At 35.3% G+C, this 27393-nt stretch overlaps 1 protein-coding gene across 5 annotated transcripts in view; it reads left to right on the top strand.

Annotated features, from left to right (window-relative positions):
• Positions 1-27393, top strand: part of LOC100251858 (ABC transporter C family member 13) — a 191096-nt gene that overhangs the window by 42847 nt on the left and 120856 nt on the right. For 4 of the 5 annotated variants that reach the window (XR_009466598.1, XM_059739701.1, XM_059739703.1 and 1 more), the window contains exons 9-11: positions 828-897; positions 19421-19537; positions 21495-21555. Coding sequence is in view for 4 of the 5 variants with exons in the window: in XM_059739701.1 (XP_059595684.1) it covers positions 828-897; positions 19421-19537; positions 21495-21555 (248 nt within the window). In the remaining variant the exon portion in view is untranslated. The remainder of the gene's footprint in view (positions 1-827; positions 898-19420; positions 19538-21494; positions 21556-27393) is intronic. The other variant, XM_059739704.1, reaches the window with a different exon arrangement.

Here is a 27393-nt window from a genome sequence, read left to right as displayed (position 1 = left end):
TAAATGTTTTTTTTTCATTCATTGATGATTGCACTATAGTAAATTGGATCTCTCTCTTAAAACAAAGATTGGAAGTGAACAACATTTTTCCTATCTTCTACAGAATGATGAGGAACCAATTTAGGGTTTGCATTAGAAGCATTAGATTTGACAATCATCTTGTGTGGATACCCCACAACAAAATGGGATATTAGAATGTAAAAACAAGTATTTTTGGAATTTCATTTAGAAGAAAATCAATGGAGTCTCATTATTGAGAATTGCAATAATTAAAAGAAAAACTAATATTATTTATTCGCTCTCCCTTGGTTTACATCAATTAACCTTATTGGTAGGCTTTTCTAAAAAATCCAATTTCTACTAGAATTCTAATAACCTATTATGACTCTAATTCTAATTCTCCTAAACCTATTATGACTCTAATAATTAGCTACTCATAATTTAACTCCAATAAATACTAATCCTAATTTAATACAAACTAATGCTAATCTATTTAAAATTAATTTATTTCTTTTCTTCTCTTTCTTGAGTAGATTTTGGAGATCCATCCTCCTAGTCACATGGTAGTTCTTGGAAAATGATTTCCCAATGTTCTCTCTCTTTCTCTCTCTCTCTCTCTCTCTCTCTCTCTCTCTCTCTCTCTCTCTCTTTCTTCCTTTTTTATGGCCTTGTGTGGGAGGTTCATTCTCTAATGTTCTGTCTTTTTCATTTTGTGGTGGGATTCCTTATCCTCCTTTGTCGGTTTTGGCTTCTGTTTTTCCCCTTTGTTCTTCTTTATAAATGATATTGCTTGTTTCTTATGAAAAAAATATTTTAACCTTTTGCAGGTGGTTAATGATTGTATTGGTTTTGTGGGGCCGGTACTTCTCAATAATCTGATTCGGTTTCTTCAACAAGGTTTTTCAATAACTGATAGTCCAATTTCCCTAATTTTGATTCTACAAATCCTTAAAAAGGACCTGTTATTTAATTGTGTTCTACTTTATCTTCATTTATGTTTTGGAACTTTGTATGTGGGGTAAAACTTTGTTCCATTTAGGTCAGTTGTTCAGTAAGAATTACTGGCAAGGATTATGAAACTAAAGATCTAGATCTGATGTGTGTGTAGTGATTATAAAATGTGAGAACAGCACTGAGATCCAGAAACTTTAAGGTTATCTTGGGAGGGACTGTGAAATTAAAGATTTAATCAGTTGTTCTTTAAAAGAGGCTTTTCATTGAACAAAAGCAATATGCACTAAATCTTCTTGAACAGATCATATTAAAGGTTGGAGGTAAGCTAGTTGATATTGCCATCAAGCTGGACATTAGTTGAATTATTAGATGGTCAACTAATTGCAGCTGCAGGTTGTTTACCCACCTTGTGCAATGGCTAATCTGCATGTTAATCAATTTGCATCTCTTGTTTGGTTGTTGTCATTAGTTAAATCTTTGAACTCACCAACATTTTCTACTTTAAAGCAAGTAATCAGGATTTTGAGATGTATTGAACCCTTTCCATGCAAAGGAATATCCTATTTTAGAACACTAATCTATTGAGTCAAATTTTGAGTTTGTAAATCAACCTAAATAACCCTGGATCCACTTGCATTTCAGAGCTTAAAACAGATTATAAGAGTGTCAAGCTAATAATTTACTGTAAAAATTTATAAGTTCAAGTGTGACCTCAAATCCTTCTATTTTATTTATTTATTTTATTTTATTTTGTCATAAGATTAAATCAACCTTAAAATAATATCCAACTCCTTGTAGCTGGTCAAAAGTTCATCAATCTGCTGGAAAAGATGTCAGTTATTTAAAGTCACTTAGTCATGCATAAGCATGAACACATGTCAGTTACTTAAGTCACTTTGGAAGCTTCCTTTAATCATGCATAAATGTAGAAAACTGTTCTTTTTCACAGTTAGTATAGGAGCACTCCATAACATATTGCTTGATTTAGTGAATTCATTACCTATGTAATTCATGCAGTTGGGTGTTAACTAAGCTCCACTGGCATCTTCTTGTACATTTCTTATTGAAATTAAGCCTGTGTCAAGTGTAAGAATAGACATCTTCTAGAAGTTGCTCGATCACTTCTCTTTGCTAGGAATGTCCAAAAGATTCATTAGGGTGATGTTTTAGTAGCAGCTTAATAAATCGGATGTCTACCTGAATACTTGCTTACAAGGCACCCCTTGAATCACTTAATGGGTTCTTTCCTATAGAATATTTTCCAAGCTCCATACCGCCAAAAGTCTTTGGGTTAGTTGCATATGTTCACATTCCAGCTAGGAGTCATTCAAAACTGGAACCAAGAGCCCTAAAGTGTTTACTTGTAGGCTAGTCACCTCATAAAAAGGGCTATATTTGCTACCATCCTCTGACCAAGAAAAAGTATGTCTCCCTAAATGTTACCTTTTTTGAGACACGGGGTTATTTTGCTGGCCCTGATCTTCAAGGGAAGACCAGAAGTAGTAAAGACCAGTCACAAAATATTTTCCACTTCCAAAGTGGGAAGATATCGTAAATGTTGACACGTAGGGTGGAGCTTCGGGTCAGGGGGAGAGTGTAGAGAAGATAGAAACCCCTCTTGTACTTCCTACCATTGAAAATGAATCCAAACAAGTTCCTTCGAAGGTATCAGATTAGTTTCAAAGTCAAGAACCAACAGCTTCTACACCTGCAGACCGCCTTCGTCAAGTTCACTCTAGGAAGAACAAGCAGGCGATGAACGAGGGAACAAACTTTCTCTCTCCAAAGCATAGTCAATCTTCTGAACTCGAGGTAAGTCCTGAAACTTGCAATGTTCAAGAAAAACCTAGCTGTTTTTTTGACACTAATTGTGATCTTTCCATAACTGTTAAAAAAGCGGTGCGAAGTTGTACAAAGTATCCTATTGCTCATTCTCTCTTATCGGAAAATCGACTCAGAGTACAAAACTATAAATATTATGAGTTTTTATCTTATCTATTAGTTACTACTTTATCCGTTAGGCATTCAAAATAAATAAGGTCAGCTTGCAGTTAGGATTAGGACTCTTTTATTTTGTTGTTTTGGAATATTCTTTAGAGTTATTTATATCCCTAGTTTTTAGGAGAAGTCCTTACTGATCAGATAGAGCAAGAGCCTATTTATTTCCCTTGTTTTTTCACAAGTTAAAGAATAATAAAAAAGTCTATGCATTAAAGACTTTATGGTATCAGAGCAGAAAATCTTATGAATCCTGGCAATGGTAAAGATGATCATGACCGGTAGCAGTGGCAGAACAGATGCACGAAGAGACAGCCAGATTCAGGCGAAAATGCAGACAACAGCAACGTTCCAGGTCAACGATAACGCCTCCCTGTAGATTACTGCACAAATTAAATGAGAAAAATTATCTTCAATGGTCCCAGTCCGTCAAATTGGTGATTTGTGGCAGAGGAAAGTTGGGCTTCCTCATCGGAGAAACGAGTGCACCAAACAAAACAGATCTGACTTATTTGTCATGGGTAGCAGATAACTCAATCGTAATGGTGTGACTGATAAATTTGATGGAGTCGAAGATTGGTCAGATTTTCATATTTCTCTCATCCGCGAAGGCAATCTGGGACTCGACAAGAAAAAAATACTCGGATATGGACAATGTAGCACAGTTTTTTGATTTAAAAACAAGAATAAAAGAGATGAAGCAGGGAACAATGAGTGTTAATCAATATAACACTAAATTACAAAATATTTGGCAGGAGTTAGATTTATTTTATGGATCTGATTTGGGATGTGAAGATTGTTGCCTGAAAATGAAGCGAATGATTGAGAAGGAGCGTGTCTTTGAGTTCCTTGCAGGCTTTAATGGGGAGCTTGATGAAGTCCGTGAACGGATACTGAGCAGATCGCCATTCCCATCAATTGACGATGCCTTTGCTGAGGTAAGAAGAGAGGAGGATAAAAAACGAGTCATATTTGGAGATAAAAACAACAATCAAGGGCTGGTTGATGGCTCTGCCCTTGTCTCACACGGTGTACCAGTGAACAGAAGCAATGGAGAGCAACGGAAACGCCTGTGGTGCGACCATTGCAACCGTATTGGGCATACTCGTAACAGTTGCTGGAAAATTCACGGAAAGCTAGCAAACTGGACACCAAGGAGACAATCGGAAGGTAGAGGATTCCAAGCCCAAACCTCAACTAGTGACCTGAATATTAACTTCAACAAATCAGAAGGATCTGAAAGTGCTGCCATTCGTCTTAACAAGGAACAAATTGAGCAGTTGTACAAACTTCTCAATCAATCCTCATTAACCGGAACGAATGGGGATTCTAATATAGGATCATGTTCAGTAGCTCAGAAAGGTACCTTTCTTACTGCTCTTAATGGTGCACATACAAAAGGAATGGTGTGGATTGTGGATTTTGGACCATCAGATCATATGACAGGAACCACTAAAGTGTTTTCATCCTGTATACCATGTAATGATGGTCAGAGAATTAAGATAGATGGTACACTATCCCCAGTGGCAAGAAAGGGGATTGTTTCTTTTTCAGATTCATTAGAACTGAATTCTGTGCTTTATGTACCAAATTTATCATGCAATTTTTTGTCAGTCAGAAAGTTAACCAAGGACTTGAATTGCACTGCTAAGTTCTTCGCTTCTTGTTGTGAGTTTCAGAATCTATCTTCAGGGAGGACGATTGGGAAAGCTCGGGAATGTGACAGACTCTATTATTATGAGGATTCAGCCATGGAGAATGGACAAGCTAATGCTGCAAGTAGTGAGTTAGGTTCTTTTTCTAGTAATGATGAAATAATGTTATCGCACTTTAGGTTAGGCCACCCTAATTTCTTGTACTTAAAATCTTTGTTTCCAGCCCTATTTGGTAATAAAAATGTTTTTGATTTTCAATGTGAAATATGCCAAATTGCAAAAAGCCATAAAAATACCTACCCACCACGACCGTATAAAGCCTCACTACCTTTTTCCTTGATACATAGCAACATTTGGGGTCCCTCGCGAGTTCTAAACTTAACCAATACTAAGTGGTTCATATCTTTTGTAGATGATTACACACGAATTTGTTGGATCTACCAGTTAAAAGAAAAATCAGAAACAACCCAAATTTTTAAAGAGTTTCATTCTATGATCCAAAGTCAATTTCAAACCGACATTCAAATCCTCAGAACTGATAATGGAACAGAGTATTTTAATTCCATCCTTGGACCTTACCTAAAAGACCATGGAATCATACACCAAAGCTCATGTGTTGGCACCCATCAACAAAACGACATTGTCGAAAGAAAAAACCACCACCTCTTAGAAGTAGCTCAATCTCTCATGTTTACTACCCACATGCCAAAACGTTTTTAGGGTGAAACTATCTTAACTGCAGCCTTCTTAATCAACTGAATGCCCTCTAGGATATTTAAAATGAAAACACCCTTAGGCACACTGCTTCAATCCTACCCTAACTCTCGGCTTCATCAGAACTTACCCTTTAAAATCTTTGGTTGTACCTCAATTCTTCACTACACAGCCCCTGGTAGGTTTAAGCTTGAGCCTTGTGCCATTAAATGTGTTTTCCTGGGTTACTCATCCATTAAACATGGGTACAAGTGTTTTGATCCTATTTCGGGTAAGCTTTTTATCACCATGGATGTCAAATTTTTTGAAAAAAAACCATACTTTCCCATCACCACTCTTTAGGGGGAGAATATGAGTAAAGATTGCTTCTGAAAACATCATCAGCTCAATTGCCAAATAGCCCACCAGCCGAGCAACTGCCACCATTACTACCTGAATCACCCATCATAACTGAATCTAGAGTGCCATTAATACTTGAAAATTCTGTTACAGGGGAAGATACTAATTCACTACTTGCAGAACCACCAAAACAACAGCTCCGTGTCTATTCTCAACGGCAGCCTTCTTAACAAATAGAGCTCAACACATCATGAGTTGACCAAAAGTCTGAACTGGAGATTGAACCAAAATCTGACAGCAACAGTCCACTTGATGTTCAAGGTGAAACTTGCCAAAAGTCTGAACTGGAGATAGAACCAGAATCTGACACCAACAGTCAACTTGATGTTCAAGGTGAAACTTGTGAGGAAACAAGTGACAACTTAAACAAGCCAATAGCGCTTCGAAAGGGAGTAAGATCGTGTACCCAACACCCAATCTCAAACTTTGTTTCATACCACAGGCTGTCAACCTCATTTCAAGCATTTGTTACCCATATTTCCTCTGAACAAATAATGCTAAGGAATATACATGAAGCCTTGAAAAACCCAAAATGGAGGGAAGCTGTTATGGAGGAAATGAAAGCCTTGCAGAAAAATAATACATGGAAAATTGTTGATTTACCAGGTGGTAAACATCCAGTGGGCTGAAAATGGGTATTTACAATGAAATATAACTCGGAATGGAAAGTTGAAAGATTTGTGTTAGGCTTGTAGAGAAAGGATTCACCCACACTTTCGGAATTGATTATTCTGAAACATTTGCTCCAGCAGCAAAACTAAATTCAATAAGGATCCTTCTTTCTTTGGCAATTAACTTTAATTGGCCACTTATCAACTTAATATCAAGAATGCCTTCTTGAACGGAGAGCTTGTTGAGGAAGTGTATATGGAACTTCCACTCAGATTCTTTGATGACCAAGGTGACAAAAAGGTGTGTAAGTTAAACAAATCTCTTTATGGTCTAAAGTAGTCCCCAAGGGCTTGGTTCGGAAGGTTCTCCCAAGTGCTAAGAAGACATGGATATAGTCAAGGACATGTTGATCACACTATGTTCTACAAACATTTAGTTGATGGAAAAATTTCTATACTAATCGTGTATGTAGATGATATTATACTTATAGGAGATGACATAAACAGAATGGAGAAGTTGAAGGGAGTTTTGGCAAATGAGTTTGAAGTTAAAGACCTTGGCTTCTTGAGGTATTTCTTAGGAATGGAAATGGTGAGAACCACACAGGGAATTGTTGTGTGTCAACAAAAATACACACTAGATCTTCTTGAAGAAACCAGGATGCTAGGCTACAAACCGATTGATACACCTATGGAAGTTAACAAGAGGGACGGAAATTTAGATGAGAAAATGCCAATCGACAAGAGGGGGGGGGGGGGGGGGGGGTGGGAAACCCTGGTTGGTAAGCTGATTTATTTGTTTCATACTCACCCAGACATTGCCTTTGCAGTCAGTCGTGTTAGTCAACATATGCATTTGCCCACTAAAGATCATATGGAGGAGGTGTACAGGATCCTGAGATATCTCAAAACTACTTCTAGTAAGGGGCTGCTTTTTAGAAAAAAATGAAGAAAGAGGAGTCAAAATTTACACAGATGCTGATTGGGCAGGGTCAGAAAGTTATCGACATTCAACTATTGTTCCTAGGTTTGGGGAAATTTAGTAACGTGGAGAAGTAAAAAGCAAAGTGTGGTGGCTAGAAGTAGTGCTAAAGCCGAGTTTCGTGCAATTGCTCACGGAATCTGTGAAGGTTTGTGGATTAAACGAATGTTGGAAGAGCTGAAAATAGGAGTACACCAGCCAATGCAGTTTTTTAGTGACAACAAGGCAACTTTAGAAATTTCATGAAATCCGGTTCACCACGATAGAACCAAACATGTTGAAGTTGATCGACATTTTATTAAGGAGAAGATCGAGAGTGGAGTCTTAGACATTTCTTACGTGCCTACAAAAGAGCAAGTTGCGGATGTTTTAACAAAAGGCTTGTCTAGAAGCAGCTTCGAGTATATGGTTGGCAAGCTGGGCATGCTGAATAATTTTTGCCCAACTTGAGGAGTGTAGATAATTATGAGTTTTTTTATCTTATCTGTTAGTTAGATAATTATGAGTTTTTCTCTTGTCTATTAGTTAGTACTTTATCCGTTAGGCATTCAAAATAAATAAGGTCAGCTTGCAATTAGGATTAGGACTCTTTTATTTTTTTGTTTTGGATTATTCTTTAGAGTTATCTATATCCCTAGTTTTAGGAGAAGTCCTTGTTGATCACTTAGAGCAAGAGCCTATTTATTTCCCTTTTTTTTTCACAAGTTAAAGAATAATAAAAAAGCTTATGCATTAAAGACTTTAAAAACTTTTGTAGCAAGCTTGTCAAAAGAGACTATCCTGACAAATGTTGAAGAAGCTTTGAAAGATCCAAAGTGGAAAGAGGCCATCAATGAAGAAATCAAAGTGCTGAGGAAGAACAACACTCGAGAAGTGGTAGACTTACCCAAAGGGAAGAATACTGTGGGTTGTAAGCAAGGTTTGAAATATCAGTAAACACGAATATATCAGTACTTGGATTTTACCGACATAGTAGAAATATCGGTGGATATTTTGACAAAAATATCGATAAAACAAAAATTATTCAAAATTCATGGGAATGTTTGAAAAAACTCCAAAAAATGATAAAATAAACAAAAATATAATGTTAAAGTTATTTTGTAAGTATAATTGATATAAGTACGATTAAAGATAATATTTATCAAATTTTTATAAAAAAATTAGTTTAAATTCGTTTAATATATTTATATTCATTTATTTAAAAAAATTTAAAAATACTTTTATTAAAACATGTTTTATAACATTTTAAATAAAAAATTAAATTGATTTATATATAATATTTTATTTGAGATTTAATTTCTAAAATTTTATCACAAATATGTTGCAACAATTTTTTTCTATTAATATTAATTTATTTAAATAATTAATATTATTTTATCAAATTAATTTTAATTTATAAAATATTAGGACTTCATTAAATTTTTTTATATTGTAGCAAATTTTGAGTAAAATTATATTTTTAATATTTTACAATAAAAACATTTAAAATTAAAAGGATAAATAAAAAAAAATTAAGAGTGAAGTGATAGTAATTTTTAAAAATAGGATTAATGAGATAAATATAAAAAATAGTTAAAAATAAAAGGATAATATAAAATAAAATGATAATATAAATTTAAAATAAAATATATATTAAAAATAAATAATTTAAAAATGGATATATTATTAAAAAAAAAAAAAAAAAAACTTTCAAAAAATCGCCAATTTTTTCGAAAAATCATCGATAAATCGACGATTTTTTGTGCTCTTATCCATTGCCGCCGCACGTCACCCCACGCTTGATTTTTTAGTTAATATATTGCTTTTGAACCAATATTTTGCCGATATTTCGACAAATTTTCCGAAATTTTCTTGAAATTTCTATCGATCAATAATCGGTGCCCAATATCGTTTCGGGCCCCACCGATATATGATATTTCGCCGATATTTGGGCAAAAAAAACCAACATTTCAATCCTTGGGTGCAAGTGAGTGTTACAATCACATACAAGTCTGATAGCACTATAGAGAGATACAAAACACGTCTACTCGTGAAGAGATACATACAAAGTTATGGGATTGACTATTAGGAAACATTCACTCCAGTTGCCCAAAAATCAATTTCATTTGAGTCTTGTTGTCACTAGCAACTAATAATGACTAACTCTTGTAGTAGTTAGATGTGAAGAATTCGTTCCTCCATGGAAATCTAGAAGAAGTGTTTATGGATGCTCCTCCTGGTTTCGAAAAATACTTTGGCATTGGTAAAGTGTGAAAACTTACGAAATCTTTCTATAGCTTGAAGCAACTACCTGGAGCTTGGTTTGAAAGATTTAATAGGTCAATTATTCAATTTGGCTTCCGACAAAGCCAAGGTGATTGTCAAAGTTGACTAGGACAGGCTGGAATCTTGTAAATAAGGTGGTTGAGATTAATTAGGAAAGTTGTAAATATTTGATTTAATTAGTTAGCCTTATCCCTGATTTATAGGGATTGTTTTCTATCTTTTCTAGGGATCAATATCCCAGTTTTATAGGGATTTAATTGACTGTTGTTAGCCTATATATTTTCCCTTGTATGTTTGTAAATTAATCAATAAAATTCCTATCTTTTCATATGGTATCAGAGCCAAATTTGGCTCCTTGGGATATTTTCTTTTCAGCCTTCATTGCTGAATATTTTTTTTTCTCTGAGTGTTTGCTGTCTCATTCATTGAAACTGCTACAGTGCTTAATCTTCCTCAGTTTTTTGATGCAAAACAGAGTACCTTGAAGTCATATATTATCTATCTATTATGGCCTTCATTGCCAATTGCAAAGTTTTTCTTTCAGCTCAAAAACTCTCTTGTTTGTCTTATATTTTTTGACCTTCATTATCCAGATATTTTTCTTCCCTTTTCCCTCACACATCATCATGTTTGATGCAACTAAGGTGTCTAATAGGTTCGAGATTCAAGTGATAGAGACACCAAGCATGGTTTAGTTGGAGATTTGCAGAATATTCAACCAAGTTATCGGTTAAATGAAAAAAACTACTTGAAGTGGTCTCAATTTGTCCCGAACCTTTCTAAAAGGGAAGGGCAAATTGAGTCATCTCCTTGGCAAGGGTTCGAAACTTAGGGATCCAAAGTTCGACACCTAGGATGAAGCTAATTCTATGGTAATGTCATGGTTATGGAATTTGATGATGCTTGAAGTAAGTGATGCCTACATGTTCTTGGAGACAACAATGGATATTTGGGGCATGTGTAGACAAACATATTCAAAGGTTTGTGATGCTGCCCAAATCTACAATACCAGAATCTTGACTACTAAACAGGGTAATCACTCTATTATCAAATTCTCCAATATCTTGCAAAACTTGTGGCAAGAATTGGATCATTATCAATGTATAGAGATGAAATGTAGTGAAGATGCTGCCATTCTTAAGAGATTTGTGGAGAAAGACAGAATTTACACTTTTCTTGCTGGATTAAATGCTGAATTTGACGCTGTTAAGAGTCCAAGTTCTTGGAAAAGAAGACCTTCCATCATTGAATGAAACTATTGGAGAGGAAAGTAGAAGGGGGGTCATGTTAGAACCTCAACTAGTGGACAGTTTTGCTATGGTGGTAAGAGGTGCTAATGCAAGGAGTGGAGGAGCAGATCACCAGCTGAGCACCCATTCTAGTGGAGTGACAAATGAAAGTGGCTTGTCAAAGGTGTCCGAGGCTGGAAACAAAGATCCAGTGGTGTGCACTTATTGCAAAAAGCCATGACACACTAGGGAAAAATGTTGGAAACTTCATGGTAAGCCCTCAAACTTTCAAAATGCCCAAACAAATAGCAGAAACTGGATGACAAAAAATGGACCAGAAAAGGGACAAGGACAATCACATGTAATCAGAATGCAACTAGGGGAAGAAAAAAACTCCTTTTTGGACCAAGATGAGTTTAATAGAGGAGATTGAAAAGCTGAAAATTTTTTTGGGAACTTTAGAGAAACCCACAGGTTCAAGTACTTGTTCCTTTGCTTTTTCAAGTAATAGACCTCAATCCTTTACTCTCAGTGTCGAATATGCCTACAATAGGATCTTGGATAATTGATTCCGGGGCCAAATATCATATGACTAAGTCTTCTTATGATTTTGTCTCTTACAATCCTTGCCCTAGTAATAAAAAGATATCTACAGCAGATGGTACTGTGATTACAGTTGCTGGTTGGGGAGATGTTGTTATCAATTTGAAATTTGTTTTAAAGAATGTTTTGCATGTGCCTAAGTTGTCCGTAAACCTGGTTTCAGTTCATAAACTAACAAAGGATTTGAATTGTATAGTGACATTTTCTTCTACACATTGTGAATTTCAGGACCAAGGTATGGGGAAGATGATTGGACTTGCTAGAGAGAGGAATGGACTTTACTACCTTGAATCCAGTGGGCAAAATAGCACTAGGAACAATTTTCCTTTTTCATTCCTTTCTAAGTCATCTCTTTCAAATAAAAACAAAATTTGGTTGTATCATCTTCGTCTTGGTCATCCATTGTTCAATGTTCTTAAAATTATATTTCTAGATTTTTTTTAAAGAGATTAATATGAGGATATTTCATTGTAATCTTTGTGAGCTTGCAAAACACATACACACTTCTTTTCCAATAAGTAATAAAAGAATGTCATCTCCTTTCACTCTTATCCATATTGATGTTTGGGGACCTTCTATGGTTCCAAAATGTTTCTAGAATTCTTTGGTTTGTTTTGTTTATTGATGATTGTACTCGTGTGTCATGGGTTTTTTTGTTAAAACAAAAATCTGATGTTAGCTCTACCTTCTAAACATTTTTTCACATGACTAAAAATCAATTTGGGTTAGAACTTACTAGGGCTTGATTAGATAATGCTAGGGACTAGTTTAATCAAACCTTGTCATCATTTTTTCAAGAAAAAGGAATAATTCACGATTGTTCATGTGTTAATGTACCACAAGAAAATGGGGTGGTAGAAAAGAAGAATGGTCATCTTTTAGTAATTACTCGTGCCCTTTTCTTTCAAAACAATGTTCCAAAAAATTATTGTGGATAAGCTGTTTTAACTGCTACTCATCTTATAAATAGTTTATCTTCTCAAGTCCTTGATCACAAAACTCCTATGCAACTTTTTTCAAAATTCTTTCTTGATTTCAAAACCACAAACCACCTCACTCCTAGAATATTTGGTTCTCTCATTCGTTCATATTCATTCACATCATAGGAGTAAATTTGATTTAAGAGCTCAAAAGTGTAGCTTTGTTGGGTATTCATCCACACAAAAGAGATATAAAAGTTATCATCCTCCTACAAAAAAATTCCATGTATCTACTGATGTTACATTTGTTGAACATGAAAGTTATTTTGTCAAACCTTATCTTCAGGGGGAGACATCTTTCATGGAAGATAAGGATAAAAATTTGATTTTACTTGATCTTTCACTCCTTATCTTCATGATCATCTTTGCCTTCACCAACATTGTCACCAAATGAGCCACCATCTTATAATCAAACAGCTCCGGTCACTCCAAGTTCTATGGGAAAGGACAAACATATTCAGAGTGCTACTCACCCATTATAGGTCTATTCAAGGAGGAGAGAATCCACTATTCAACCTATGCAGATCCTAGAATCTGAACCAAACCTTGGTGCTGATGATGGAGCTGATGGTATTGAGGTAATTTTTTACTCAAAAGCTTATGAAAGTGATGTCTATGATCCCAAGCTTGGAGATGATTATGGTCTTCCTATTGCTATTAGGAAGGGTGTGAGAAAGTGTACCCAACATCCTTTATACCCATTATCTCACTTTGTGTCTTATGAGAAGTTATCTGGTAGTCATAAAAGCTTTCTTACTCATCTAAATACTATAACCATCCCAAAAACAATTTTTGAAGCATTGGGTCATAAAGAGTGGAAAGAAGCCATTAGAGTTGAGATGGAGGCTCTTGAAAACATAAAACATGGGAATTGGTTGAGCTACCTAAGGAAAAAAAACAGGTGGGATGTAGATGGGTCTTTACCGTGAAGTATAAGGCAAATGGGTCAATTGAACTATTTAAGGCTAGGTTGGTGGCTAAAGGGTATACTCAAACCTATGGAATAAATTATCTTAAAACCTTTGCACCAGTCAATGTTTTTAAAGGCGTTTGTGGGGCGCGCCTTGAGGCGAGGCGCAACGAAAACGCGTTGAGGTGTTAAAAATAAAGCGAAACACCTGAAAGGCGTATGCTTTTCCGGTGAGGCGTGATTGAGGCGCGCTTTGATCGCGCCTTTCACGCTTTTCCGGTGAGGCGTACGCTTCGTCGGATCTGATGTGGCAATGAACAGAGATTTTAAAAAAAACCCTAAGTAATCCCTAAAACCCCAGTCCCGACTAAAAACAAACCCAAAACGAAACCCTACCTCTTCCAGTCAAGCGGCGACGGAGTGCTCACCCTCGGCGGCTACCAATCGCAGCGATCTTCTCCGGCGGCAATCCCTCTCTTCTCCAGGGATGTTGCGAACTCCCTCTTCCATGGTTTCTCCCTCTTCGTTTCGCTCTCTGCAATCCACACGGGCGACAACTCTTCATTCAATTTTTTTTTTATTTTATTTTATCAAATCAGATGTGTTGTATATCTATTTAAGTTTTAAACCCTTTTTTCTCTCTCTCACAGCATTTAAATTCTCTCACAGGCTCACAGCCCACACTTCCTGTCCACACTTTTCTCTCTCTCCCAGTAGGTTTTTCATCTTTTTTTTTCTTTTTATTTATTTATTATTATTATTATTATTATTTTTTAAATTATCAAATCAGATGTGCCTTTTGTTAATAAGATTTTTTTTTGAAGTTTTTTATATGTTTGCTTATAGTATCAATAAACAAATATAATTAAAATTATATAAAAGATAATTATTTGTGAATTTTGAATTTTTTATTTCTGGTTTAATTTTAATTCTCACCTCAATTTTCTTTATTTCATTATTAAATTCCAATTAAAATTTATGTGTATAATTTTTGAACTCCTTTAAAAAAAAATTGGTTTTTTTTTTTAATTTAAACCAATTAAATTTTTTATTTCATTTTTAAATTTCTTTCAATTGTGCTTTGTTATTATTTTTTAGTCAATTATATTGTTATATGGAAATTTGAATATTATTATTGGTGATTTTTTTTAGAATGAGTTCCTCCGATTCGAAAAATTCAAGAAAGGATTTTGTGTGAAAGTATGTGATTGAAGTTTCTGGAGAGCAATATTTAAGATGTAAATTTTGCAATCAAAGATGTACGGGAGGGGTGAATAGACTAAAGCATCACTTAGTCGGAACTCATCATGGTATGAAACCATGCAACAAAGTTAGTGAAGATGCTAGATTGGAATGTAAAGAGGCATTGGCTAATTTTAAGGATCAAAAAACGAAGAGAAATGAATTGCTCCAAGAAATTGGTATGGGTCCAACTTCAATGCATGAAAGTGCCTTGTCTAAAACAATAGGGACATTAGGGAGTGGGAGTGGGAGTGTAAGTGGGAGTGGGGAACCTATTCCTAGGGGACCCATGGATAAATTTACCACTTCACAACCTAGACAAAGTACTTTGAATTCAAAGTGGAAGCAAGAAGAAAGGAAGGAAGTGTGTAGAAAAATTGGTAGGTTTATGTATTCAAAAGGTCTCCCATTCAACACTGTGAATGATCCTTATTGGTTTCCTATGATAGATGCTGTTGCAAACTTTGGGCCCGGGTTTAAGCCTCCATCTATGCATGAATTGAGGACATGGATTCTTAAAGAAGAGGTGAATGACCTAAGTATCATTATGGAAGATCACAAAAAAGCTTGGAAACAATATGGATGTTCAATTATGTCAGATGGTTGGACAGATGGAAAAAGTAGGTGTCTTATCAATTTTTTGGTGAATAGTCCTGCTGGCACTTGGTTTATGAAATCAATTGATGCTTCTGATACAATAAAAAATGGGGAATCGATGTTCAAATATCTTGATGAGGTGGTTGAAGAAATTGGAGACGAGAATGTTGTGCAAGTCATCACTGATAATGCCTCTAATTATGTGAATGTTGGAATGAGGCTTATGGAAAAAAGGAGTATATTGTGGTGGACTCCTTGTGCTGCTCATTGCATTGATTTGATGTTGGAGGATATTGGAAAGCTAAATGTTCATGCTACTACACTTTCTCGAGCTAGGCAAGTTGTGAAGTTTATATATGGGCATACTTGGGTTCTTAGCTTGATGAGAACATTTACAAAAAATCATGAACTTATTCGTCCAGCAATTACACGGTTTGCTACTGCATTTCTTACTGTCCAAAGTCTTTATAAGCAAAAGCAAGCTCTTATAGCAATGTTCTCCTCAGAAAAATGGTGTTCAAGCACATGGGCTAAAAAGGTAGAAGGTGTGAAAACTCGAAGTACAGTGTTGTTTGATCCAAATTTTTGGCCTCATGTTGCTTTTTGCATAAAGACCACTGTTCCATTAGTTAGTGTCTTGAGAGAGGTTGATTTAGAGGAAAGACCAGCCATGGGTTATATTTATGAGTTGATGGATTCAGCTAAGGAGAAGATTGCATTTAATTGTCGGGGCATGGAGAGAAAATATGGCCCAATTTGGAGAAAAATTGATGCAAGATGGACTCCGCAACTTCATCGACCTTTACATGCAGCAGGCTATTATCTTAATCCTCAATTGTGGTATGGAGATAAGTTCTCTAATGTTGATGAGGTGAGGAAGGGATTATTTGAATGCATGGATAGGATGTTGGATTATCAAGAACGTTTAAAAGCTGACATTCAGTTGGACTTATATGACCAAGCAATGGGTGAATTTGGGAGTCGTATTGCAATTGATTCTCGAACATTAAGAAGTCCTACAAGTTGGTGGATGCGTTTTGGGGGTTTAACACCGGAGTTGCAAAAGTTTGCTATTCGAGTCCTTAGCCTTACTTGTAGTGCTTCGGGATGTGAAAGAAATTGGAGCACATTTGAATCGGTAATACTTCTATTTTTGTAAATTTTTATACATATATTTCTATTTCAATGTTAGAGAACTTTATTTCATTTTAACACATAAAATTGTTTCTTTTATTATTTGTAGATCCATACAAAAAAAAAGAAATAGACTTGAACATCAAAGGTTGAATGCTCTAGTGTATGTAAGGTACAACACTAGATTGAGAGAGCGAAGTCTACAAAGGAAACAAAATGTTGATCCAATCTTGGTAGAGGAGATTGATTCCGATGATGAATGGATTGCGGAGAAAGATGATCCCCTCCTCCCCCTTGATCTTTGTTGGCTTCAAGATAATGAATTATTCAATGTTGATGCCATTAGAGTTGTGTCATCCAACTCCCAAGAGACGCAAGCATCATCGGATTATATGGTTTCTTCACATTCCTACAAAAGGAAACATAATGAAGTACCAAGTAAGTACTCAAAAATTGAAATCATAAATTTGATTAAATTTAATAAAAAAAAACTTTTAATATTTACACATAATTAATACTTTATGCTAGGTACAAGTGGAGGCAAAGGCAAAGAGAATGAATTGAATTTGACACCAATTAATGAAGATGAAGATTTAGATGAAATGGGGATACATGATAGTGGACATTTTCCTACTATTGATACATTGGATGAGGATGATGATGACCTTGGAGAGGAGGATTTAAGTTGAAACAATTTACTCTAGTTGTTATTTCATGACTTAGTTATGGATTTTTTGTAAAAGTTTAGAACTATTATTATGGTTGACTCTATTTTCTATTTCATGACTTAGTTATGGCTTTTTGTTAAAGTTTGAAACTATTAGTATAGTTGAATCTATAATCTATTTTATGAATTTGTTATGGTTTTTTGTGAAAGTAGGGAACTAGTATGTTTTTTTTATGATTCTAATGAATTGTTTTCATGTTTTTATTTATGCTATTTTATTTTATATATTTTAAAATATTAATTAATTATATAATGTAAGGCTCAAAAAGCTTACGCCTCAACGCCGCGAGGCTTACGCCTCGCCTCACGAACACAAAAACGCCTCGCCTTACGCTTTCGCCTTTAAAAACTTTGGCACCAGTTGCCAAGATGAACACTGTGAGGATTTTGTTGTCTCTAGCTGCCAAGCATGGGTAGAGTATGCAACAATATGATGTTAAGAGCGCCTTCTTACATGGAAATATGATGCAATATCCTTTATACTCATTATCTCACTTTGTGTCTTATGAGAAGTTTTCTGATAGTTATAAAAGCTTTCTTACTCATCTAAACACTATAACCATCGCAAAAACAGTTTTTGAAGCATTGGTTCATAAAGAGTGGAAAGAAGCCATGAGAGTTGAGATGGAGGCTCTTGAAAAAAAAAAACATGGGAATTGGTTGAGCTACCTAAGGAAAAAAGCCCATTGGGATGTAAATGGGCCTTTACCGTGAAGTATAAGGCAGATGGGTTAATTGAACGATTTAAGGCTAGGTTGGTGGCTAAAGAGTATACTCAAACCTAGGAAATAGATTATCTTAAAACCTTTGCACCGGTTACTAAGATGAACATTGTGAGGGTTTTGTTGTCTCTAGCTACCAACTGTGGGTGGAGTATGCTACAATATGATGTTAAGAGCACCTTCTTACATGGCAATCTTGATGAAGAAATCTACATGGAAGTTCCTCCAGGTTTTGAGTCAGAAAGTAACAAGGTGTGTAAATTGAAAAAAAGGCTTTATGGGATAAAACAATCCCCTAGAGTTTGGTTTGGTAGATTTTCCAAAGTTATGAAAGCTATGGGATATAAGCAAAGTCAAGGTGATCACACATTGTTTGTTAAACATTTGGCTTCAAGGGGAATTATAGCCTTGTTAGTTTATGTAGATTATTTAATTGTAACAGGAGATGACTTGGAAGGTAGAGAAGCTTTGAGAAAATGTGTAGTTCAAGAATTTGAAATAAAGGAACTTGACAAGTTGAAATACTTTCTTGGCATTGAAGTTGCTCACTTTCAGCATGGGATTTTTATATCTCAACAAAAGTACGAGCTGAATTTGCTAAGTGAGACGTGGAAACTTGGGTGTAAACCAGTGGAAACTCCTATTGAGCAAAATCACAAGCTTTGTGAAGCTACTGAAGATACAATGGTGGATAGAGAGTCCTATCAAAGGCTAGTTGGTAGATTGATTTATCTCCCACATACAAGATCAGACATGGCCTATGCAGTAGGAGTGGTGAGTCCATTTATGCATAATCCCAAGAAGGTCCATCTCCAAGTAGCACATCGGATTTTACAGTATCTCAAGGAAGTTTGGTGAGAGGAAAATTATTCAAGAAAGGAGAAAAGTTAACTCTAAAAGCCTAAACAGATGCAGACTATGAATCTATTGATGATAGAAGATCAACATTAGACTATTGTACTTTTCTTGGTGGAAACCTTGTAACTTGGAGAACCAAAAAACAAAACATAGTTGCAAAGTCAAGTGCAGATGCTGAATTTAGGGCAATGGCATTAGGAGTTTGTGAATTTCTGTGGCTAAAAATTATTTTAGAAGATCTAAAGGTTGCATGGGAAGGACCTATGAAACTTTATTGTGATAAAAAATCATCAATCAACATTGCACACAATCCTGTACAACATGATCGGACCAAACACATCAAAGTTGATAGACATTTCATAAAAGAGAAATTGGATAGTGGATTGATCTGTACGTTATTTGTATCTACTAGCAATCAAGTTGCTGATGTGCTAACCAAAGGATTAAATGACTCAATCTTTCGGACTATTGTTGGCAAGCTGGGAATGGATGATATCCACTCGCTAGCTTGAGGGGGAGTGTCAAAGTTGACTAGACCAGGTTGGAATCTTGTGAATAAGATGGTTGAGATTAATTAGGAAAGTTGTAAATATTTGATTTAATTAGTTAGCCTTATCCTTGATTTATAGGAATTGTTTTCTATCTTTTCTAACAATCAATATCCCAATTTTGTAAGGATTTAGTTGATTGTTGTTAGCCTATATATTTTCCCTTGTACGTTTGTAAATTAATCAATAAAATTCCCATCTTTTCACAGTGATCATATTCTCTTTATAAAAAGCAAGCCATAAGGAAAACTAACAACCTTAATCGTGTATGTGGATGACGTTATCTTGACAGGGAATGATGTTGAGGAGATGAAAATGATCAAGTTAAAACTTGCCAAAGAATTCAAGATCAAAGACTCAAGCAGTTTGAGGTGTTTCCTTGGCATTGAGGTGGCAAGATCAAAGAAAGGTATCTATGTGTCACAATGAAAATACATACTCAACTTGTTAAACAAGGTTGGAATGTTGGGATGCAAACTTGAAACTACATCCATCAATCCTAATCGTAATTTGGGCGCTAACCCCTTGGGAACACCTGTAGACAAGGGACGATATCAACGATTGGTTAGAAAACTTATTTATTTGTCTTATACTTGACCTGAAATAGCTTATGTCGTTGGTCTAGTTAGTCAATTCATGCACGCTCCAATGAAGTGTCATATGAAAACAGTGACTTACATTCTCAGGTACTTGAAACATACTCCAAGAAAAGGTCTTCTATTTGAGAAACACGAACATTGTAGTGTTGAAACCTATATCGATGTTGATTGGGGTGGTTTATTCACAGACGGACGTTCTACATCATGCTACTGTACTCTAGTTGCTTGAAATTTGGTTACATGGAGGAGTAAAAAATTGCAAGTGGTCTCTTGCTCCAGTGCAGAAGCAGAATTTAAACATTTGGCTCTTCGGATTTGTGAGTTAACGTGGCTCAACACTCTTTTGAAAGAACTACATGTAAAAGTGGATGAACTTATGAGATTGTATCGTGACAACAAGGCAACAATAAGTATTGCACATAATCCAGTGCAACATATAGGACAAAGCATATTGAGATTGATCGACACTTCATCAAGGAGAAGATCGACGAAGGGGTGATTTGCACACTGTTCGCAGCCTCCAAGTCACAACTGGCAGATGTGTTCACTAAGGCCTTACCTTCTAACATCTATTCTCCCTTAATTGACAAACTGGGCATGTTAGACATCTTTGAACCAACTTGAGGATCTTTAGGAGTTGCAGCTTTGAATTAGTTTAGAAGTCAAACTTTGTATTTTAGGAGATTTTAAATTTAGTTTCTTGATTTCTAGGGATTCTAAAGGGTTCCTATTTTTCTGCCCTTCTTTACCAAATGTACACTTACATATATACACTTTTTCTAAGCAATAAAATGTGCTTTCTTTGCAATTTTTCCCAGATCCACACCATGCCTTACCAAACACTAATTTGCCTTTCCGGGGCTCAGTTGATCAAGCAACAACCTCGAGTCTTTAATGGAGAGTAAGACACAATCTAGAAAGGTCTTAATGCTAGAATGAATGGAAAAAAATTGTCAGTCTTAAACTGCATAACCTAATGTACCAACAAATATTATTTAGACTTAATTTAATGTCTATATAAATTTAAGACAAAAAGACAAACACCGCCTTAGAATAGGCGCAAACGGAAATGTAAAACATTTTTTTTCAACAATATTAACATCAAAGACTTAGAATAGGCACAAAAAGAAATTTGAAACACTTTTTCAACATTATTAATGTTCAGTATGCATCTGTTATCAGTTCTGCAAAGATTTTTCTATGTACTGTAGAAGTGCTGCATTTTGAGTTTTTACATAAGCAACAAAACAATTTCAGATTCCTGATGTGCTTATCCCTGAATAAGGAGCTAACTTGTCATTAAATTGATCATGAGGAGTTTTGAGGTATTAAAATTCAGGATTATATTTTTCCTCTCTTGGTATACGTTTTGCCATCTGACGTTCTGTTTTATCTTTCTTATAATTCGACACAGTCTAGCTTTAACAGCTTCTTTCATATGTTCATCACACATGATTGAGATCTTTCTATTCCTTTAGTGGAAAGATTTTGGTTGGTGAATGGTTGCATTGGTGTATCATCTATTTATTTTATCTTTATGTACTTCAGGCAAATGGTACAGTGGGTTCTTGAGAATTATGAAATTTCTTCTGATAAAAAAAGTTCTGAAATTTGTTTCACTTGTTGATTTGATGTATCCATATCTACAGCACAGGCATTGCCATATCAGTGTTTTGCAAATGTTGCTTTACGTAATTGCTCCATTGTGAAATATTGATTCAGAACTTATATAATGTGATATTTTTTGTTAATATTATTTTTTAACAGGTTCTGGGAATTTGGACGGCTATATTCTTGCAGTAGCAATGGGCCTTATACCTATATTCAAGTAAATATTATTATTGGATTATAATACTGTTGCTGGGTTTCTTTTTTTTTTTTCCTTTATATTGTTGTTGTATTGGATTTGCATTTATGACCACATCTTCCCTTTAATTTACTTTGTTAGTTATTTTGTAGATGTTTCTGGTGAGAAATAGATTACCTTGCTTCTCCTACAGAATATTTCAAAATTCACATTTTTATTGAAATTTTGGATTAAACAAACATTTTAATCCAATCAATTTGAAATGGTACTTGCTACATTTAAAAGGAAATTTGTTTGTTTTGTTAGTCCTAGACCACTTCTTATAGCAAAAAAATAGCTCGATTGATGTATTTTGCAGCCCATATGCATCTATCACCTTCCTACCCACATGTGAGGGTTTCGTCTTTTGACCACATCAGGCTTGTTTTCAGTTAATTTCTTCTTCTTAGCTTTCTCACATTTGTACTCCTCCATTCCTTTCGATCCAACTTTGTTCATTTGGAAATCTAAAGCCCCCTCCAAAGTAAAGAATTCCGCATGGCTTGTGGCTAGCAGTGTTTTGAAAGGCGCTCTTGAGGCGCGCTTGGAGGCCAAAATAGCTCAATTATGTTTTATAATTATTTTTAAGGTCAATTATATAATGAAATTTAATTATTATTGTTATTATTATTATTTAGAATGAGTTCTTCTGATTTGAAAGCTTCACGAAAAGATTTTGTGTGGAAATATGTTATTGAAGTCTCTGAGGAAAAGTATATACGATGTAAGTTTTGGAATCAAAGATGCGCGGGAGGGGCGAATTAACTAAAACATCACCTAGCCGGAACTCATCATGGTATGAAACCATGTACTAAAGTCAGTGAAGATGTTAGATTGGAATGCCAAGAGGCATTGAGCAATTATAAGGAACAAAAATAAAAAAGAAATGAATTGCTCCAAGAAATTAGTGTGGGTCCAAATGAGAGTGCTTTCTCTAAAACAATGGGGACATTGCGGAGTGGAAGTGGTAGTGGGAGTGTAAATGGGAGTGGGGAACCTATACCTAGAGGACCCATGGATAAATTCACAATTTCACAACCTAGACAAAGTACTTTGAATTCTAAGTGGAAGCTCGAAGAAAGGAAGGAAGTGTGTAGAAAAATTGGTCAGTTTATATACTCAAAAGGTCGCCCATTTAATACAGTGAATGATCCTTATTGGGTTCCTATGGTTGATGCAATTGCAAATTTTGGGCACGGGTTTAAGCCTCCATCTATGCATGAATTGAGGACATGGATTTTGAAAGAAGAGGTGAATGATATAAATATCATGATGGAAGAGCACAAAAAAGCTTGGAAGCAATATGGATGCTCAATTATGTCAGATAGTTGGATAGATGGAAAGAGTCGATGTCTTATAAATTTTTTGGTAAATAGTCTTGTTGGCACATGGTTTTTGAAATTAATTGATGCATTTGATACGATAAAAAATGGAGAATTGATGTTCAAGCATCTTGATGAGGTGGTTGAAGAAATTGGAGAGGAGAATGTTGTGCAAGTTATTACTGATAATGCATCTAATTATGTGAATGCTGGAATGAGGCTTATGGAAAAGAGGAGAAGATTGTGGTGGACTCCTTGTGCTGCTTATTGCATAGATTTGATGTTGGAGGATGTTGGGAAGCTAAATGTTCATACTAATACACTTTTGCGAGTTAGACAAGTGGTGAAGTTCATATATGGGCATACTTGGGTTCTTAGCTTGATGAGAACATTTACAAAAAATCATGAACTTATTCGTCCAGCAATTACACGGTTCGCTACTGCATTTCTTACTGTCCAAAGTCTTTATAAGCAAAAACAAGCTCTTATAGCAATGTTCTCCGATGAAAAATGGTGTTCTAGTACATGGGCCAAAAAGGTAGAAGGTGTAAAAGCTCGAAGTGCAGTATTGTTCGATCCAAATTTTTGGCCTCATGTTGCTTTTTTTATTAAGACCACTATTCCATTAGTAAGTGTCTTAAGAGAGGTTGATTCAGAGGAAAGACCAGCCATGGGTTATATTTATGAGTTGATGGACTCAGCCAAGAAGAAAATTGCATTTAATTGTGGGGGCATGGAGAGGAAATATGACCCAATTTGGAGAAAAATAGATGCAAGATGGACTCCGCAACTTCATCGGCCTTTATATGCAACAGGTTATTATCTGAATCCGCAATTGCGCTATGAAGATAAGTTCTCTAATGTGGATGAGGTGAGGAAGGGATTATTTGAATGCATGGATAGGATGTTGGATTACCAAGAACGTTTAAAAGCTGACATTCAGTTGGATTCATATGACCAAGCAATGGGTGAATTTGGAAGCCAAATTGCAATTGATTCTCGAAGATTAAGAAGTCCTACGAGTTGGTGGATGCGTTTTGGGGGTTCCACACCGGAGTTGCAGAAGTTTGTTGTTCGAGTCCTTAGCCTCACTTGTAGTGCTTCAGGATGTGAGAGAAATTGGAGCACTTTTGAATCAGTAATATTTCTACTTTTTAAAAAAATTTAGTATATGCATTTTTATTCTAATGTTAAAGAACTTTAATTTAATTTTAATATATAAATTTGTTTCTATTATTATTTGTAGATTCATACCAAAAAGAGGAATAGACTCGAACATAAGAGGTTAAATGCTCTAGTGTATGTGAGGTACAACACTAGATTGAGAGAGCGAAGTCTACAAAGGAAACAAAATGTTGATCCGATTTTGGTAGATGAGATTGATTCGGATGATGAGTGGATTGCGGAGAAAGAAGATCCCCTCCTTCCGCTTGATCTTTGTTGGCTTGAAGATAATGAACTATTTAATGTTGATGCCATTAGAATTGTGTCATCCCAAAACCAAGAGACTCAAGCGTTATTAGACAACATGGTTTCTTCACATTCCAACAAAAGAAAACATGATGAATTTGCAAGTAAGTACTTAAAATTTTAAGTTATAAATTTTGTTAAATTTATTAATGAACTTATTATATTTAGACCTAATTTATACTTTATGTTAGGTAAAAGTGGAGGCAAAGGCAAGGGGAAGGAGTTGAATTTGACACCAATTCATGGAGATGAGGAGTTAGATGAGTTGGGAGGGTTTGATAGTGGGAACTTTCCAACTATTGATACATTGGACGAGGATGATGATGACATTGGAGAGGATGATTTAAGTTGAAACGTTCTAGTAATATGTGTTGAACTCTATTTGATATTTTCTGACTTGGTTATGGTTGTTTGGAACTATTAGTATGGTTGGCTTTATTTTCTATTGTGAAAGTATGGAACTAGTCAGGTTTTTTTATAATTCTAATGGATTGTTTTCATGTTTTTAATTTATGCTATTTTATTTTTATTTTTTATATATTGTAAAATATTTATTAATTATAAAATGAGGGTCCCAAAAGGCTTACGCCTCGCCTCATGGGCACAAAAACGCCTCACCTTACGCCTTCGCCTTTAAAAACTTTGGTGGCTAGTAAGAGGGTTACTACCAATGATATGCTTCAGAACGAAGGCCTTTCAAGGCTCTTAATCTAGAGTGGTGCAGTATGTGCAAGGAGATTAGAGAATTAATTGATCATATTTGTCTTCATTGTTCAATAGTTGAACTTATTGCATAGACTATTTAGCCTTTTGGGGATAGATTGGGTACCGCCATGTTTGATGGTGGAGATGATGACTATTTCCTTCTAAGGCTTTGAAAATCATGCAAAAGGAGAGGTTCTGTGGGGAATTGCAAGCCTTTGTATGATTTAGTCAATTTGGTTAGAAAGGAATGTGAGAATATTTAAAGATACTAGGAGGACAGTGGATGCAATTTAGGACTTATTTTACTCTTCTTCCTCTCTTTTTGCCTATACTAGCAAGGCCTTCAAAGGCCCCTTAGAGCTTTATATTGTTAGATTGGAGGCTTATATGCAAGTTAAGAAGGTTGGTTAGAAAGGCCTCACAAGCATGGGTAGCACCAATTGAAGGAGTAGTTAAATTGAACTTTGATGGATGTGACTTAGGCACTTAAGGGTAACTTGGGATTGGTGCTGTGATTAAAGGTCATCAAGGTTTAGTAATCAAAGCATACTTTAAACCTATAGATAATGGTTTTGCTATTGAAGTAGAGGTTGTAGTGCTTTCGGTGAGTTTTGTACAAGCAAAAGCATTAGGCTTGTCCAATTTGCGGTGGAGGGGGATTTTGTTGTTGTTATGCAATGGGTGGCTAAAAAAGAGAGGTTTGTGGAGACTTGATAGGTGGTTGTGCTAAATTTTCAATATCTTACAGAATTGGATTCTCCATTTGATGGGTTCCTCTCTTAGCTAATCAAGTGGAGGATGAGCTAGCTAAGAGAGGAGCGAAAGGATTGCTATCCTTTGAGAAAGGTTATGTGCCTCCTTGAGTCTATCTAATGTTTGTTTTGAATCTTTTGATTGTTGTTGTACTTTTTGTAATTTCTCTCTTTTGTTCTATGATATGGATCCATGTAATGGTATGTATTTCCTTGATTTGATCTAAATTTGTATTTTATGGAAGGATATCTCATTCTTTTGGATATTTTTAAATAATTGAAAAGATCTTTTGAGTTTCTAATAAAAATAAAATAAAATAAACCTGGAGAGGCATTTTTGGTGCTTTACCCTTGGTGCACTCATTGTTTTAAAGTGGTTCACTTTCGGAACATATTATAAATTTTTCTTGAAGTTTAACAATAGCAAAGTTTTCATCCAATGTATTTCTAATTTTTGTTTTCAATTAAATTCGGGATTGGAGAAAGAGCTAACTATTTGCTCGAAGTAGTTTTATTTTGGGTTTTGAAAATGAAGTTATTTCCCTTTGGAAAAAGATGGGGGCTTGGAGAGGGCATGGTGTTTTGTCTCTATGGGTGAAGAGGAAGTTAACTTGAACATCCTGTTTTGAGAGAAAGCTTCGGAAGTTGGAATGCTTGGTTAATTATACAAGCTCATATGAAAATGAAAGGGGTAGTGTGAGAAGTAATTAGGAGCTAGCTCATGCTACTTAATGAAGCTAAAATTTTGTTCTTGGAATGCTAGAGGTGAAAATGATGACGAGAAATGGAAGATAATGAAGTCATTGATAAAGTCTCAGGGGGTCGATCTAGCTTGTTTACATGAAACCAAGTTGCAAGTGGTGTCTGTGTAGATATTGAGGAAAGTGAGAAGATTCTTAGAATGGGTGGTAGTGAAAGAAAGAGAATTGACAGGAGACATTTTGGTCTTTTGGGACAATGAGGCACTGGATGTGACAATCTGCCCTTGTAGGTGTCATCCACGTAAGATAGTGTCTCCATTCTAGTCTAAAGACTGAGATGGAATGCTATATTATGAAAGGAAATTAACTTGTAACCAAATATAATGTGTCAAAGTAGCACAAGGAAACATAATTAAGAAACTATATATTCATTAAGCTTTTGAGATGTAAAGCTTTTTGTACACAAAAGTGGCCTTAGGGCCCTTTTACAAACCTTGTACAATTGTACGAAGATGGCTATATGCCATTGCTTTATCCAAAAGAACAAAAAGAAGAGGGCAACAACGACTATATGCCTTGTTGTTTGATAATATAACTCAATGAATGATAATATAATGTAGGTTTTAGAATGGTCAGTCCAAAATAGAAAATGGAGTTTCATCATGCAGATAACAACTCAATGTAGATGATATTTAGTATAGCAACCAAGTAGGCACACAACATTGGACAACCCAATGTATAATTAAACAAACACATGCATAATCCACGACTACGATGCCACTCAGACTCTTAGCACATCCCAATCAAACAAACACATGTTATAATGCCCCTTCTTCCATCGGCATATATCACATATACATCTATAGACGT

The sequence above is a fragment of the Vitis vinifera genome, chromosome 9 (genome assembly GCF_030704535.1).
Source record: "Vitis vinifera cultivar Pinot Noir 40024 chromosome 9, ASM3070453v1".
Taxonomy (NCBI): domain Eukaryota; kingdom Viridiplantae; phylum Streptophyta; class Magnoliopsida; order Vitales; family Vitaceae; genus Vitis; species Vitis vinifera.
Note: the sequence above shows the minus strand (reverse complement) of the source record. Positions and strands in the feature narration are given on the sequence as shown.